Source organism: Carlito syrichta, unplaced genomic scaffold (genome assembly GCF_000164805.1).
Source record: "Carlito syrichta isolate Samal-C Ts95f unplaced genomic scaffold, Tarsius_syrichta-2.0.1 Scaffold310050, whole genome shotgun sequence".
Taxonomy (NCBI): Eukaryota; Metazoa; Chordata; class Mammalia; order Primates; family Tarsiidae; genus Carlito; species Carlito syrichta.
In genome coordinates, this window is record NW_007254146.1 from 640,121 (window position 1) to 658,683 (window position 18,563).

General features: G+C 39.3%; 1 protein-coding gene and 1 pseudogene across 2 annotated transcripts in view; both read left to right on the forward strand.

The window, feature by feature from the left end:
* Window positions 1–515: 515 nt before the first annotated feature.
* LOC103270785 lies at window positions 516–1,512 on the forward strand (annotated as a pseudogene). The gene has a single exon (XR_002482552.1). The product of XR_002482552.1 is annotated as an ankyrin repeat domain-containing protein 46 pseudogene (transcript).
* Window positions 1,513–5,060: 3,548 nt separating this feature from the next.
* The window catches only part of CR1L (complement C3b/C4b receptor 1 like), an 89,023-nt gene continuing 75,520 nt past the window's right edge, over window positions 5,061–18,563 (forward strand). The window contains exons 1-3 of the mRNA XM_021717698.1: window positions 5,061–5,181; window positions 17,042–17,218; window positions 17,808–17,904. Of these exons, the coding sequence (XP_021573373.1) occupies window positions 5,061–5,181; window positions 17,042–17,218; window positions 17,808–17,904 (395 nt within the window). The remainder of the gene's footprint in view (window positions 5,182–17,041; window positions 17,219–17,807; window positions 17,905–18,563) is intronic.

Below are 18,563 nucleotides of genomic sequence, written 5' to 3' on the forward strand. Positions count from 1 at the left end.
AGGCATGCTGGATTTTATCAAAAGCTTTTTCTGCGTCTAATGATATAATCATGTGGTTCTTGTTTTTACATCTGTTGATGCATTTAACTACATTTGTGGTCTTGTGAATGTTGAACCAGCCCTGCATCCTGGGGATGAAACCTACTTGGTCATGGTGGATGATTTTTGAGATGTGTTTTTGGATCTGATTTGCTAGAATCTTATTGAGGAATTTTGCATCTGTGTTCATAAGGGATATTGGCCTGAAGTTGTCTTTTTTTTGTTTGATTTTTACCCGGTTTGGGTATCAGTGTGATGTTAGCTTCGTAAAATGATTTGGGGAGAATTCCATCCTTCTCAACTGAGAATGACCGTTCTTAAAAAGACAAAAAATAACAAGCTTTGGCAAGGATGTGGAAAAAGAATAATTATTTTATGCTGTTGGTAAGAAAGTAACTTAGTACAGCCACTATGGAAATTAGTATGGAGCTGTCGACGCTGCGCCGGGAAGGTGTCGCCGCTGCTCCTCCGAGTTGCAGGTATATTCCATCTACCACATCAGAAAAATGTCCTATGTTTTTGTAAATGATTCTTCTCAGACTAATGTGCCCTTGCTACAAGCCTGTATCGATGGAGATTTTAATTATTCCAAGAGGCTTTTGGAAAGTGGCTTTGACCCAAATATCCGTGACAGCAGGGGCAGAACAGGCCTTCACCTCGCAGCAGCCCGAGGGAATGTAGACATCTGTCAGTTACTGCATAAATTTGGTGCTGATCTTCTGGCAACAGATTATCAAGGAAACACAGCTCTTCACCTCTGTGGCCATGTGGATACGATTCAATTTCTAGTTTCCAATGGACTCAAAATTGATATTTGCAATCATCAAGGTGCTACCCCCTTAGTTCTGGCAAAGCACAGGGGAGTGAATAAAGATCTCATCCGATTGCTGGAATCTTTGGAAGAACAGGAGACAAAAGGACTTAACAGAGGAACCCACTCAAAACTGGAGATCATGCAGACAGCTGAGAGTGAAAGTGCCATGGAAAGCCATTCTTTCCTCAATCCCAACCTGCAGCAAGGCTTAGGCTTCCTTTCCAGTTTTCGAACCACATGGCAGGAGTTTATGGAGGATTTGGGCTTCTGGAGGGTGTTGCTCTTGATCTTTGTCACCGCTCTGCTGTCTCTTGGCATTGCCTACTATGTGAGTGGGGTGCTGCCATTCGTGGAAAACCAGCCTGAACTGGTACATTAAGGGAGCTCATGGGCGATGAGGCAGTTGCCCGTTTCCTGGCTTCAAGTACTTTTTCTCAGTTTCTCAAAATTCTTAGTGCAAGGCAGTGAGGGCTGTACATTTTTCTTTTTGCCTTTGTACTTATTGTAATCCTTTTAGATAATGGTGTGTCCATTTGAACTAACTACATACTATAATCAAGTATACTGCATCCTGACGCTACCTCTGACTCAACCTGACTTCGTAGGAAAACCTACACATAGCCTTGTTTGACAAAATCACGGAAATGACTAGAGGATGGAAGACAGGCGGGTATGGTGGCTCACACCTATAATCCCAGCATAGTGGGAGGCCAAGGCAGGAGAATCACTTGAGGCCAGGAGTTCAAGACCGGCCTGGGCAACATAGTAAGACCCTCTTTCTATTTTAAAGGAGAGAGAGAGAGAATGGAAGACAAAGGAAAAGGCTAGGAACTCCTTTGCTGTCAAAACCTTACTCTGATCTAGAACCAACTGAAATATTCAGAAAGAACAAGGGTTACCTACATGATTAATTTTCGTTGGTGGTTTTGGTTTTGCTTTTATTTATTTAAGTAAGAGCCCCTTTTCTCTTCTTATTTGCTTTCTTTAGGGACAGGGGAAAGCTTAAAACTTGAAGTAATTTTTCACATCTTGTGTAGCAAATTTGTATTGTTAGAATCTGTTTGATTTGTTGTAATATTTTCAGATCTAGTCACAAACTAAACAAAACTTTTGAAAATAAGCTATATTTTCTTCAAAAATGATTGATTTGATCTTATATTTATTTGTTTTTAGAATAATTTTGATTTTTTTTGTAAACTGCTTTCCTCAATATCTGTGAAAAATAAACCTGAGGAGTTCATTTTTCAAGTTCCCCTAGTGTTTATTTTAAAGGTATCCTGTTAATCAAAATTGCAGTCAGAAGAACTTTTTTTCTACTGAATAGTTAGCAGGGAAAAGTAATTCTATTTAACTGTCACATAATTCTGTAGTGCTATTATTATAGTGAAAAACTCAGTTCTATAAATTGGCTGTGTTGTCACAGTTGTATCATAGTTCATAATTATTTCATGTGCAATGAGGCCCTGGTAGGCTTTTCATAACAATCCCGTCCTTATCAGTAATTCTCTGATGACAAGAGCGGGTGGACTGTTTCCATGTTAACAGCACAGAGCACTATTGTACTGGGTGTCATAAACTCTTACGAATGGCAATATTATGTAAATTGAAATCTGGCCTCCAAAGCTACATTGCAGCTTTCAGCAGTATGTTTCAGGGCCTCTTTTGTTAATGATTCTGTAATGTATAAATCATATTATTGGGTTATTAAAAAAATATGAAGGCTTGATAATTATTCATTGGGTACAGTTAGAAAGTTGTAGTGAAAGAACCAATGATTTTATTTTTTAGAACAAAAGCATCTAAGCTACTGCTAGTTGAATTGTTGCTAGAATTAGAAATTACAGTTTAGAATAGAAGTGGTATTTCTGTGATTCTTTTTCCTTCTTGATGTTTTCTCTTTTGTATTTATATATCTGGTATTGAGACTTTTTCTTTCATGTGGCTTTCTCCTCTCTTAAAGACTGTTTTAAAATTCCTAATTAATTGACTGCTTCAGGATCAACTTGCAGAGTCTTGCTCTTGGGTAAGATAACAAACAAAATAAAGCATACTTGGTGTAAATATAGCAAAAGCTGCTGACTTTAGACTGGAGAACACTAGAATTCAAATTTGCAGTATTCAGAATGAAAGCTGTGGGATTAACTTTACATTTGTTTGTAAATCTAAACGGATATGTAAAATTGGTCAATATACATGTAAATATATTGCATTTTTAAAGAATTAATGTTTCCTTTTAAGTGATTTCTTTGTATTCTGTTCTCTGCCTTCATCATTCGGTAATACCACCAATAAATGTATTTATGACTCCCTTAAAAAAAAAAAAAAAAGAAATTCGTATGGAGAGTTTGTAAAACACTAAAAATAAAACTACAATAGATCCAGCAATCCCATTACTGGGTATACAATACCCCAAAGAAATGAACTCAATATGACGAAGAGATATCTTGCACTCCCATAGTCATTGCAGCACTATTTACAATAGCCAAGATATGAAATCAACCCAAATGTTTATCAACAGATGCACAGATAAAGACAAACGTGGTATATATTCACAATGGAATATTATTCAGCCATGATGAAGAATAGAATCCTGTCATTTGTAGCAGCATGCATAAACCTGGAGGACATTATATTAAGTGAAGTGAGCCAGGCACAGAAAGACAAACACAGCATAATATCACTCAATTGTGAAATCTAAAAATGCTGACCTAGTGAAAGTAGAAAATAGAACAGCAGTTACCAGAGAATGGGAAGGGGAGAGGGAAAGAGATTGGTTAATGGGTACAGGGTCACACAGTTAGATAGCAATAAATTCATCCTCGAATTTTTTTCTTTCTTTTTTGAGTCTGGATCTCACTCTATTGCCCAGACTGGCACGTGCAGTGATACACTCACAACTTATTGAAGTCTCAACCTCCTGGGCTCAAGCAGTCCTCTTGGATTGGCCTCCCAAAGTGCTTGGGATTACAGTTGTGAGCTACCCTGCAGGTCTCATCCTTAAATTTTTAACCCCCTGCCCTAAATTTGTCACTCTCCTATATTTGTTATTTTTATAAGTAGCACAATCATTCACTCTTAATCCTGGACTTACTCATGATTCCTTTCTTTTTCTCACCAACTTTAAGAAAGAAATCCAGACCGGGCTGGGTGGCTCAGCCTGTCATCCAAATACTTTGGGAGGCACAAGGTAAATGGATTGCCTGAGACTGCGGGTTCGAGACCAGTCCGGGCAATTTGGCGAGACCTCCTCTCTACAATAAATCAAAAAGTAGCACGCGTGGTAGCACACACCTGTAGTTCCAGCTACTTGGAAGGCTGAGGTTGAAGGATCGCCAGAGCCCAGCAGGTAAACGCTGGGGTGACCCTGAGCGTGCCACTGCACTCCAGCCTGAGCGACAGAGTGAGACTCCGACTCAAAAAAAAAAAAAGAAAAGAAAAAAGGGAAAAAAAGAAAGAAACCCAAATCCAACGCATGAGCAAATACTGTTCATTCCATCTCCAATATCTTTGTTAATCATTCACTTTAGCCACCAAGTCAGGGCTGCCATCAAATCTTACTTGTAAGATGGCAAAACCCTCCGTAATGGTCTCCCCATGTATTATTGCCCTAAACTAATCTAGTCTCCATACTGCACAAAGAATATTTTGAAAATGTAAATCTGATTGTCACTTCCTTTTTAAAAATCTTTACAGTGGCGTGGCATATCTTAGCGCAAGACAAGGAAATCCGTCCTTCATAGACCCTGCATCCTGCACACATCGCCTGAAATTGTCCTTCCACACAGAGAGCAGGCGTTTCACAAGCTGACCTGCCCACACGGATTCCTGCAAAGAGGAAAGGTTCAGCCGGGCTGTGTGGGCGCGGAGCTGTGGCCATCCCCCGCCTTTGTCTGGGAGCGAAATTCCCCGCGCGGAACCGGCCAGGGAGCCGAAGCTTCGCCCTGAAGCCTTGCCACGCTTTGCTGCCTGTACCTGCGTCCCCAAGGTGGGCCCGGGGAGCGAAACCCGTCAGAAACGGATGCTACTAGGGCGTAAACAAGACCTCGCCCAGTAAAGGGAAGCTGCGGTCAAAAGCTTTTTGCCCGGAACCCCGCAGCCCTCCCCGGACCCTGGGCGCGGATGCCGGCGCTTGGTCTCTTTTGCTTTGGCCGCGCTTCCTTCGACGTTCTCCGAGATCAACTCCGGTGTCGAGGTGTGCTTGGGGAGGATGGGAGCCTCCTCTCCGAGGAGCCCGGAGCCCGCGCGGCCGTCGGCGCCCCCCGCCCCCTCGTGCTGCGGAGGAGCCCTGCTGGCGGTGCTGGTGCTGCTCGCGCTGCCGGCGGCCTGGGGTGAGACGCGGGGCGGGCGGGGAGCGCCGGGAGCCGGGCTCCAGCCATCGCCGCGGGTGGGCCGAGCGCGCGAGGAGGCGGGCCGGGTCTGGGTCCTTCTGGGTGCTGGAGACCCTCGCTGCCTCTGGGAGCCCGCGGAGACCGCTGGCCAGGTGTCTGTGCCGTGCCCGGCGCAGAGAAAGGCACAGGTGCTGATCCGGGCGCCGCTCGGAATTCGTTGCCTTCCTGTGCTCATAGTCTGGACTGGCTGTAGCGGAGCGCGACACCGATCGTGGTGAAAGCAAGCGGGGTTGGGAATCAATCCCACGAGCCTGGGTTCTAATCCTAGAAACGTAACGGTGAGGAAAGTGAGCACACCGGTCCGAATCTGTTTCTTCCTCGGTAAAACGGGGATACTGACCCATCATGGTGCTGCTACCTAAATGGCATGAAGCGTGTGGAGTGTCGAACACAAGACCTGACACTGACTCGATGTCCGTCCCAGCCTTTACCTTTGCTCTTGGCTCCCAAGGGTATTTAGACGAGCAGTCCTAGGATTGCAGGGACTGTACCCACCCTAATGCCAAACCACCGCCACCGTCATCACCACGCGCTTAATTGAGAACTTGAATACAGGTCCGTGCCGGGCCCCGGGGGGCTGGAAGAGCAAGCGAAGAGTCAGAATGCTCCATGTGACTAGCCAGTTGCAGGCTGAAGGGACAGTAGGCATGCTTAGCACAAAACAAAGCCTATTATAAGTATTATGGAAATGTTGAGGCCGTCGCTTCCTTTGTCTTCATTTCAGCTAGGTAAGCACGCTCAGTGAGAACCGTTCTCTCCTTAGTTTTGGCTTCCCCCAGACGCCTTCTTGGTTGTTTGGGCTCTTAGGCCATGTCTCTGTTGAAGTAACAACCTTGATTATTTTTGTCCGGTCTCTTCCTGACAACTCAGAGTTTGCTCTTCGCCACCACTAGACATTTTGCACTCATGGTTTGATTTGTTCCTTCTCTTCTAAGAGAGTAAGGGAAAAAGAAAACTAAGTTTCCACAAAAGCTGTTATTAATGTTTTATCTCCTTAGACATCAGAAAGTAACATGTCAAGTGAAAAGATGTGATAAAACTTAACATTTTATTTTTAGAAGAGCAGCATGCCAAGAAAATTAAGCAATCTGTTATCGATGCTCAGAGATTTTTGTCAGACGTGTGAGTATCCTTCCCCTTTTTGCTGGAATGCTGTTATAGTTTGCCCGTGTTTATTAAGGTACTGTTGTAAGCAATCCCAGACACTATTAATTGTAAAAAAAAAAAAAAAATTTTTTTAATTTAATGAGGTTATCACAATAACCTCCCAATGTGAACTAGCCTAAACTAAGCTATCTAGCAATTTAGTTGCTGGAGTAATTTAAGGTTTGAAAATGCTGATGAGATGCCCCCAGTGTGCCTGGTCCTTTGGAATTTATAAGTATACAAGAGAGCTAGGCATCCAAGTTGTATGCATATAGAAGTTGGTGTTGGGGTTTTATGAAATCTACTTCATTAGGAAGGTAGGGTTATGGTTTTTCCAGACGCTGCTGCAATCCATTCACATCTCTGACCTTCAGTGTCCACATGTTTAAAATGGCATCCTACTCTGAGAGGGTTATTGTGAAAATCAGAAGAAGTAGTGTGTGTGATCACGTTTTGTAATCTGAAAACCCCCATACATATCTAAGAAACCATGACTAAGAAGTCAAGCAAGACTACAGGATCCCTGAAAAGGTAGAAATCTCAGCGCTAAAGACCAGAAAAGGCTGAGTGGAAGGAGCATGACTTCAGTAGAACTTAAAAAATGATTCCAAAAACAAGTTGTACAAGATGGTTCATAGGAATTTAATTTTTATATAAAAACCAACAGTGGAATTAGAGTTATTTTGTTATTACAAAGTATTCACACTATCCATGAAGTGGTATAGTGCCATTTGAAAGTGAATTTGGATTAATTGTAAATATATACTGCAAACCCTATGGCAATCACTGAAAGAAGTGAAAAAGAAGCATAACTGATATGCTAATAAAGGGGGAAAAATTGAATAATATACATATTATAATTATATAATGCTCAATTAAAACCATAAAGGGCAGAAAAAAGTGGAAGACAAAAATAGGAACAAAGAACAAAGGCAACAATTAGAAACCGATAACAAATATTAAACCAATTATATCAGTATTCACTTTGAACATCAATGATCTAAATGTACCAATTAAAACACAGAGAATGCCAGAGTAAATCAAGAAACAAGACCCAGTTACATTATTGTTTATAAGCCCACTTTAAATAGAAACACATATACTAGAAGTAAATGGGTAGATAAAGATATACCATGCTAACACTAGTCAAAAAAGAAAAAAACAGGAGTAGCTATTAATTTCAGACTGGACTTCAGACCAAGGAAAAGGATAAAGAAGAAAATTACTTAATGATAAAGGGCCCAATTCTCCAAGAACACATAAAAATCCTTAACATGCATGCAGTTAATGACAGGGAATCAAAATATATGAAGCAAAAACTGATGAAACTGCAAGGAGAAATGATGAATAGATTACTGTAGTTGGAGACAGATTTTAGCACCCCTCCATCAGAAGGGAGCAGATCCAGAAGGCAGTAAGGACACAGTTGAACTCAGCAGCACCATCAGTCAACTGGATATAGCTGACATATATAGACTGACATATATAGAGAACTGCAGAATATACATTCTTCTCAGGCTCACATTCGGGGAGATAGATCACATTTGGAGCCATAAAAACACACTAATTTAAACTTCACCAGGGCAGTGTTTAATATAGGGTGGACTCTGGCGCCCTCATCTGGTCCTCGAGTAGAGTCTGGTTGGGTTTTCCCTGCTAGGTAAAGATGCATGGTAGAAAGGGAGTTCCAATTTGCTTTCAGTGCTTTGCAATGAATTTCAGCTTATGTATGCACAGATAAGTGGATTTGTGGTTTATATTCTCTATTGCTACCTAAAGTAAACATCACATTTGTAAATGTAACTTCAAAAGTGTCCTGCACAGAAATACTGAGCGAAGATAATTGTAATAAGGACAACTCCAGCAAACATAAAAATGGCAGAACTGACAATCCCCCATCTCACAAAGATACATGCTTTTGTTAGAACCATTAAGAGGAAGAAATGCTGTAAGTTTAATCTCAGCTGACCAAAAATGGACAAAAACAAAGAAAATCTGGAAAGTATCAAGAAGACTAGTTGAAATATAGCTTTACAGAGAAACTCACTGTGACTATATGTTGTCTGTTTAGATATTAGCTAATGAATGTGCTAAGCCATCATGATTAGCAAATCATTTAAAATGTTCATTTCACCTGTATCACAGTTCAAACATTTCTATTTAGGCATAAAATTTATATAATATATAATGTATCACTTTGTCATTGAAAGTGCATGTTCTTTTTTTTTTAACTGATAGAGACTTAAGCAAAGCAAGTGCAGGTTCCTTGTTTAAAGAGTAAATATGCAGAATGGGGATCAGAGTGTGCTTCAAATATGACAGCTCATATTTGAACAGACATGGATGTAATTTTATGTTACTTGAGCACATAGCACAGGATAAGTCAACCGGCCTTAAAAATGGAAGGTTTGAATCCCGCGCCTTTGGGAGGCTGAAGTGAGTGGATTGCCTGAGCCCGCGGGTTCGAGACCCGCCTGGGCAGTGAGACCTCATCTCTACAATAAATAAAAAAATCAGCCGGGCGTGGTAGCGCATGCCTGTAATTCCAGCTACTTGAAAGGCTGAGGCGGAAGGATCGCCGGAGCCCAGCAGGTGAGGTTGCAGTGGCCGGGAGCGGCCACTGCACTCCAGTCTGGGCAACAGAGTAAGACTCCAACTCAAAAAAAAAAAAAAAAAAAAAAAAATGGAAGGTTTGAATCAGGAGTACATGAAAGTGACCTGAGTCATCCAAGACGAAATCACAATAAGATAATAATATACACCCACTAGAATGACTAAAGTCAAAGATTGACCATGCAAGTACTGACAATGAGGTGAAGTAACTGGAATTATAATACACTGCTAATGGGCTGGTAAAATGAAAACAATCACTTTGGAAAACAGTTTGGAAGTTTCTTAAAAAGTTAGACACACATCTATTACCTGACTCAGCATTTTACTCCTAGGTTTTTACCCAAGAGCAAAGAAACCAAATGTCCATGCAAAGACTTGTTCATGAATTTTCTTTTTTTTTAAATTTAAATTTTATTTTAAAGACATGGGGTACAATTCAGGGTTAAGTATACAAATGTTCATTTTGCAGGTACCCTTGTTGATGAGGTGTGCCCCCACTCCCCTAGCAGAATCCCACTACTGCCAATTCTACCTACCCCCAGCAATTTCCCACTACTGAGAATCCTTTCCTTATAGTATTATGATAATTATTCAAGGTCCACTTGAGTGGGAACATGTGATACTCAGTTCTTTGTTTCTGTGATAGATCACTCAGTATTATAGACTCTAAGTCCATCCAAGTTGTTGTGAAGTTCATAATTTTGTCCTTCATTATGGCTGTGTAATATTCCATCGTGTATATGTACCACAATTTTTTAATCCAGTCCTCTTTCAGTGGGCAGTACAGTTGGCTCCATGTTCTTGCTATTGTGAACAATGCTGCAATAAACATGCCTGTACTGGTATCTTTTTCACAGAGTGATTTGAGTTCCTCTAGGTATATTCCCAGTAGAAGGATTGTGGTATCGTATGGAAGGTCGATTTTTAGACCTTTTAGGAAGTGCCAAACTATTTTTACATTCTCACCAACAGGGTAGAAGTGTTCCCTTTTTGCCGCATCCTCTCCAGTATCTGTTGTTTTTTGAGTTATTGATGATGGCCGTCCTGATTGGAGTTAGGTGGTATCTCAGTGTAGTTTTAATTTGCATTTCTTTGGGGACTAGTGAGGCTGAGAGTTTTTTCATGTACCTGTTGGCTGCTCATATGTCTTTTTTTGAGAAGTGCCTATTCATATCTTTTGCCCACTTTTTAAAGGAGCTGGGCTTTTTTGTTTTTTGTTTTGTTTTTGTTTTTGTTTTTTGGCATGTTTGAGTTCCTTGTAGATCCTAGAAGTTAGGTCTTTGTCAGATGTACAGTTGGCAAATATTTTTTCCCAGTCCGTGGGCTGTCTCCCTACTCTCTTGACGTTTTCTTTGGCTTTGCAGAAGCTTGTCAGTTTGATAAAGTCCTGCTTGTCTATCTTATCTCTTATGGCATGGGCACTTGGGGTTTTGATCAAGAATTGGTTGCCAATTTCAATTTCCACAAGGGTGTCTCCTGCATTTTCTAAGGTTCTTATAGTTTGAGGTTTTAGGCTTATCTTTGATCCATTTTGGTTGACTTTTGTGTATGGTGACAGGTAGGGGTCTTGTTTCAATCTTCTGCGTGTGGCCAGCCAGTTTTACTGAATACTGTACTATTTACTGAACAGGTTCTCCTCTCCCCAGTGGTTGGTGGTGGAGGCTTTGTTGAAGATGAGTTGATTGAGAAATGGAGGCTTTGCTTCTGGAATCTCTATCCTATTCCATTGGTCTATATGCCTGTTCTTGTACCAATACCAGGCTGATTTGATTATTGTAGCTTTATAATAAAGTTTAAACTCTAGGAGTGTGATACCTCCCGCTTTTTTTCCCCCGAGGTTTGTTTTGGCTATTTGTGGTCATTTATGTTTCCATATGAATTTCTGTATTGCCATTTCTAGGTCTGAAAAGAATGCTGCTGGTAATTTAATGGGTATTGCGTTAAATCAATAGATTGCCTACTGTAGAATGGACGGACATCTTAACAATGTCGTTCTTTCAATCCATGAGTATGGAATACTTTTTCCATTTGTTTCTGTCATCTCTGATTTCTTTGAGCAATGTTTTGTAGTTTTCTTTGTAAACAGTCTTTCATGTCTCTGGTTAGGAAGATGCCAAGGTATTCTCTCTTTTTTTTTTTTGTGGCTTTGTGAATGGGATTGTGCTTTTTATTTGGGTTTCTATTTGTTTATTGTTGGTGTATAGAAATTCAACTGTCTCTTGCACATTTATTTTATACCCTGAGACTTTGCCAAAGTCCTTTATCAGTGCAAGGAGGTTTTTGACAGATTCTCTAGGATTTTTGAGGCACAGAATCATGTCATCTGCAAAGAGGGATAACTTAACTTCCTCTTTTCCTGTTTGGATAACCCTGATCTCCTTCACTTGTCTGATTGTTCTAGCTAGGACTTCCAATACTATTTTGAGCAGGAGGGGTGAGAGTGGACATCCTTGTCTTATTCTGATTTTCAGAGGAAATGATTCCAATTTCTGTCTGTTTAGCAGTATGTTGGCTGTGGATTTCTCATAGATGGTTCTTACTATTTTAAAGTTGTACATGAATTTTCATAGCAGATTTTTTACCATAGCCAACAACTGGAAACCATCCAAATGTGCTTCAACAGGTGAATGGATCAACTAAACTAAAGTACATTTTATTTTTAAATATTTTAATAATGACAAGAAATATACAATAGAATATATTGATAAATATAAAACACAATCTGTATTTGCTATTACAGTCATTATTTTTCCCAAAATTCTTAATTTAAAAACTTTTTTTAGTTTCTTTGGTGATAGTTTCCTCTTTTTTTATGAGTTGTGGGGTACATGTGACAATTTGCTACATAAGTAAATCACATGCAGGTGAGAGTTGGGCTTCTAGTGATAGTGAACTTGGCACCCAGTGGATGGCTGTGTGCTCCTTATCACTTCTTTCCCTCCCCTTCAGCAGTGCCCAATGTCAGTTGTTCCCCTCCTTGTGCTTGTGTGCCCAATGTTTAGGGCCCACTTATGAGTGAGAACATGCGGTATTCCGTTTTTTGTTTCTGTGATAGCTCACTTAGAATGACATGCAAAGGACATGGTTTTGTTCTTCTTTATGGTTGCATAGTATTCTGTTGTGTATATGTGCTACATTTTCTTTGTACTCTCCACTTTCAGTGGGCATCTGGGTTGGTTCCATGTTTTTGCTATTGTGAATAGTGCTGCCATGAACATATGTGTGGAGGTGTCCTTTTGGTAGAACAACTTATCTAAACTAAGGCATAGTTATACAATTGAATACTACTCATCAACAAAAAGACACAATTTTTATATATGCAACAGCCTGGATGAATCTCAAAATAACTGCTATGTGAAAGCTAGACCAAAACAACAACAACAATAACAACCTGAGTGATTCTGTTTATATTATATGATATAATCAAAAAATGTAAAATTCTAGAAAGTTGAATCAATGTGTAGTAAGAGAAAGCAAGTCAGAAGTTTCCTACAGAAAGAGATGAAAGTTTGGGTGGCTACTGACGGACATGAGGGAACTCTGTAGGGGTGGGGCGTGTGATGGAAATGTTTGTTATCTTGATTTTGATGATGGTTTCATGGTGCATAGGCATGTTAAAAGTCATCAAATTGTACACTTTAAATACACACCATTATTGTATATAATATGTAAATATGAGTCCATACTGATACATTTATCATAGGAACTAGCCATAATATGAGGGATTAGTAATAAAGGAGGAAAATGAAACTATGATCAACCTTTTCTTTTGAAGGCACATATATTCCTTATAATTTGGACTATTATTCAATTTTGCATTTTTAGTATTACAAATGCTATTCATATGTTACAATGCAGGCAATAATTTTAAGTAATTAAAAGAAAGGAATGCCATTCCAAGAATGGTTCTCCACGTGATTTGATGCTTTAGATCTCTTTTAGCCTCTCCTCGTGAGGTTTGCTGTGGCATTCAACCTTCCCAGTACAACTTTGGGCACTGGGAGCTCCACTTAGAATCTCTTCCCTTTTCCACATTAATGGATAAGATAAATATCAAAATTACCTTTCAACCCACATGTCAGGGAAAGAAGGGAAAGATGTAACCTTGGAAATCACAGGAACTGGTTTTTACTCAGTGGTTTCTTACTGTTTATCACAGTGGTTCTCAAATTGGTGCTATCTATCAAAATCACTTGTGAAATTTTTTAAAAATATAGATTCCTGGGCTCTAATTCAAACCCAGTGAATTAGACACGCTGGGGATATCACGTGGACACTTGATGTTTTTTAAGTTTTATGGGCAATTCTTCACTTATTTTTTTCATTGCAACAAATATGCATTAAGTGCTTATAGTTGAGTGTTAAACAACTAGATTGGGTATTAATTTAGAGGAACAAAAACACGTTATCTCTTTCCCTCATACTATGTATGTCTAATATATATTGCAATAAATAAATATTTCTAAAAGCACACAGGTTAAAACACACAAATTGTCATAATAGACTGTTGTTGATATAAAGGGATAAGTAAAAGATCTGACTAGAAATTATTGTAGGGTGGGGCGGAGGGAAGTCATGTAGATGTGAAGTCCTTGAGATGGTCTGGGAAGGCTTCAATAAGAAAGTGGCATTTTAACAGACACCTGGAGGGAAAGTAGAAGTCAGAGTGAAGATTAAAGTATATCCCATAAAAGGAATATACAGACAGAAGGGAACAGGCATATGTCTTCAGGAAACTGAAAAAAGGCTACAACCTGGTGAGGGGAGGGGACAGAGCGGCACAGGATGAAGCAAGAGACATGGGCAAGGGCATCCTTGCTTAACAACTACTGGTTTAATAAAGAGAATGTGTAATGACTGATATAGGCTGTCTAATACAAGAGAAAAATAAGAAACACGAGCTTTCTTGGAGCATCTCCTTAGCTTCAGTATGAAGCATGACTGGCGCCGTTGTCAACAGGGAGAAGGCAGCTTCAGCAATTCCCGTCAGCGGTTCTGTGGGCAGCCGGGTAGAGCTTATGCGATGCAGACGAGAAGTCCCAGGCTGCATCTGGGACACACTCATTCAAGAGAGGTCAGAGGTCACTAGTCACTGAAGTCCTCCACTGCATTCTCAACAAAATAGGCTCATTTCAAACTAGATTGCAAATTTCAGTAGAAAGTAAACTCTTGGAAGCAAAGCAAGCATGCCCACTTTAGCAGAATAATTAAATCTGTTAGCTTTTCCTTTTTCTATGAATAATAACTATAAATGCAACTTATCAAGTGCCTTCTGTGTACATGAGAGCATATACTACCATCAACCCTCCCAGCGAAGCTACTAGGTAAATATTATCATCCTCCTTATGACGATGAAGTTGAAGCTCAGAAAGAATGAACAGTTGGTCTAAGGCCTCACAGCTATAAATAGAAGACCTCACAGTTACAACTAGAAGACCAGGCCTCTATAAACCATTTTTAACACGCTATACCATTACTTTTTGTATTCATTCCCTATTGGTGCTATAACACATCACCACAGATTTAGTGACTTAAAGCAACAGAATTTTTTCTCTTACAGTTCTGAAGGCCAAATTTTAAAATGGATCGATCTGTAGGGTGATATTCTTTTCTGAAGGGTCTAGGGAAGAAGGGGTTTCTTGCCCTTTCTAGGTTTTAGAGACTGCCTATGTCCTTTGACTCATGGCTTCCTTCCACCACCTTCAAAACCACCAGCCTAGCATCTTCAATCACCCTTCTTCAGTCTCCTTTGACCCTCTTGCCTCCCTCTTCTAAGGACACTTGTGATTACATTTAGGGCCCACCTACATGATCCAGGATAATCTGCCCATCTCAAGATGCTTAGTCACATCTGCAAAACCCTTTTATCGCCAAAAGTAACATTCACAGGCTCCAGGGATTAGGGCATGCATATCGTTGAGACGTTATTATTTAGCCTACCACATCTTTCTACATAGATATTCAAAATTTTAACTGAGCCTGCTGAGGGAGTTATAGTTCAGTTTAGTAGCAAGTCCTTCCTTTAGGTGATAAGAAGAAAGTTCTCCACTTAATAAGGAAAGAAAAAAATTGTACATTGAGGTTGCTAAGATCTATAGTAAGAACAAGTATTTCATCAATGAAATTGTGAAGAAGAAAAAAGAAATCTGTGCTAGTTTTGCTGTCACATCTCAGACTACAAAATTTATAACCACAGTGTGTGCTAAGTGCTCAGTTAAGTTGGGAAAAGCATTAAATTTGGAAGTGGAACACAGGAACAAAAATATGTTCCATTTGGCAGTCATCAGGTTTGGTACTCTTCTAGGTTTCAGGCATCCACTGGATGTCTTGGAACGTAGCCTCTGAAGATAAAGGGAACAACTACTGTTCACTTAAAATAATTATTTAATTGTTTATATGTTGGGAATTCAATCTATCATCTTATCATTTGTGTGTTTTTTTGGGGGGGGTCCCACAAATGAAGTAGACAAAGTAGAATTTGAGTCAAGATAGATTACTAGAGATAAAGATATTTTCTTATACAAATATCACTGTATCATAAAATATAACAATTTAAAATTTCATGAACCTACTAACATGACCTCAAATACATAAAATAAAATATGGACAAAATTCCAAAAAGAAATCGACAAATGTAAAATAAAATGTTTTAACACAGCATTTTTAGCATCTACTAGATGAACAATCAGACCTCCAAAAATTAGTGAGTATCTAGAAGATTTGAATAAATATTAACAGATTGGACCTCACTGACATACCCACAACACTGTACCACTAGTGCAGTACACGTCATTTTTACTAGTGCACATGCTACAGTTACCACAGCTGGCCATACAGTGAGCTGTAAAACAAGCCTCAATCAATTTCAAAAATGAATAATAAATATACAGTTAAAATGTTTGTAAATTATGCAAAACACTTCTTATGAAATACATATTTCATGGATCAGTGAAGAAATCACAATGGCAATGACCAAATATTTTCAACTAAAAAAGAGGAAATATGACACATCAAAACTTATGGAATACAGCTAAATTTATTCTCTGAATAAACCTAATAGTCTCACATGCTTATTTTAGAAACAAAGACAAAATAAAATTTTTTTTAAATCTCAGTAATCATCTCAACAAATTTCTTTTTTTTAAGAACAGCAAATAAACTTAAAGAAAACAGCAGTAAAGATAAACTAAAAATAAGAGCAGAATTAACAAAGTCAAAAAGTTGGTTCTTTGAAGTCTAACAAAATTGATATCTGGCTTCAAAATGTCCTCCATAATTTGAATTAATTAGTGGGGGCTCTGGGAACCAACAGAAGTAAAAACAAAGAAAGAAAGAAGAGATTTCAAAAACCAAAGTAAAATGATATTTTTTCAACAGCTACTTCTTCTTGATTACATACTGTTTGGCTCTGCTATTTTGATAAACTTAAATCTTCTTGAGGAGGCCTAGCTGAATCTAGTATTTAATTTGAAAAGTGTATCAGAAAATGCATACTTTCATAAAGTGAAGTATAGCTTTAATTGCTGAATTTTTGTCTGCTTGCTCCTTGTGTTAAACAGTTGACTTGATAACAGACTTTCAACAATACTGACTGCCACTGAGGGCCAGAGAGGAAGCTTGTAGTCCCTCTAGATCTGGGCGCACCACGAAGAGTTAAGGTGGATGATAAAATGCATGTGTGCATTTTGTTACACAAGAGAATGATAAATGAAGGTGGGATAGATGAAGCAAAGCATCAGGCACTTCCTGATCAACTAAAATTTGAAACTATTAATTGGAGTTTCTCTTTTAGTGAAGAAAAGACTATAAATAGCTTAATTGCCTTCAAAATAGCAGGGACTTTTTAAATGGGCAAATGCTGATTGTTTTTTAAAGAGCTCATTGCTAAGGTACTTTCTAAAGGAATCAATCCATTATTATTGATTATTGAATCAATCCATTTTTCTTTTTTGATCACATTTATGAAGACTATTGAAGAGAAAGAGGAAATGGAGTGGAAGTTTCTCTGCTAACTTTGATGTTGCTGGGTCTTGATCTCCAGGTCAATGCAGTGCCCCAAGGTTTCCATTTGCCAAGCCTACCAACCTAACTGACAAGTCTGAGTTTCCCGTTGGTACATTTTTGAAGTATGAATGCCGCCCTGGCTTTTACGGAAAACCATTTTCTATCATCTGCCAAAACAACTCTGTTTGGATAGGCACTGAGAACAGGTGCAGACGTAAGTAACTCTGGACTGGGAAATCCTCTGTGTCAATCAAATGTCTATAAGATCTGTTTCACTTTGTTCAAATTTTGGAACTGAGACACATAAGCCAATAAGCTTGCCCAAGGTATAGTATATGTGAGACTTATTTTTTTTTATTACATATGTCCTCACTGCTTTGAGTTCCTGGTACCTTCATGAAAAATTCCTATTCACTAGGGATCTTCAATTTTCATGAATAAAATTAAATGATCAACGAGTAAGGACAAGAAAAAGAAGGGGAATGAATAACTAGGAGATAAGACAATCTCAAGCTTTGAGACCTCTGAATTATATTGGTTGAATTACAGAGAATAACATTGTGGGAATAAAGTTTACATTTTTCTGGGAAGCATAAGGTGGGGATGAGACAGATCTGGAGAGGGAGTTTTTTTTAAAGGTGGTCAGTGCTGAGACACTTTGGTGAATTTTCTCAAGGCAGCAAAATCGGCGTCACCAGAACTGTGTATCCTCTTCAGCAAGCTACAGGCACGTTGGGACCTTATGTACTGAAAAACGTTCAGATTACTCTACCTGGCTCCTAAATACTCTTTCTTTCCTATAGGTAAAACATGTAAAACTCCTTCCGATCCTATGAATGGTATGGTGCAGATCACAAATCTCCAGTTCGGATCCCAAATTCAATATTCTTGTAATGAAGGGTAAGTTGGCAGCAACATTCTTGGTTCAAGAGTTCCAGAACAGCAATATTACCTTCTAATCACATCTCAGAAGGGACAACTAGGCTATTACCATCTGTTATTAAGAGATTTGAACATAGGTGTCTAACTCCTAATGTAAATGAACAAACGTATGAGATTAGGGGAAATCTGAATCCTTGCTGGAAACCAGGCTAGTGCATATAAGAAAAGTGTGGCATTCACTGGGTGGGAAGGAGGACAGTGGGGTGGAGGGGAGAGTGTAGTCAAAGCACACAAAAGCCCTAGCCCAGAGTAGACGTTGCTGGAAGGAAAGGAAGCCCATAGAGCAGTTAGGTGGGAGGACAATTCGTAATGGTAACAGCACTGTTGGTTCACTAGGCTGCCATCCCAAAGTATACAACTATCACAGATACATCAACATATATCTAGGGGCTTAAAACAGCAGAAATGTATTCTCTCACAGTTCTGGAGGCTAGAAGTCCAAAGTCAAGGTGTTGGCAGGACTATGCTTCCTCCAAAGCCTGCAGGGGAGAATCCTTCCTTGCCTCTTTCAGCTCCTGGTGGCCCCAGGTCTTCCTTGGTGTGTGAAAACAGAACTCTAATTTCTGTCTCTATCTTCACATGCTGTCTCCCCTCTATGTATGTGTCTTCACATGATG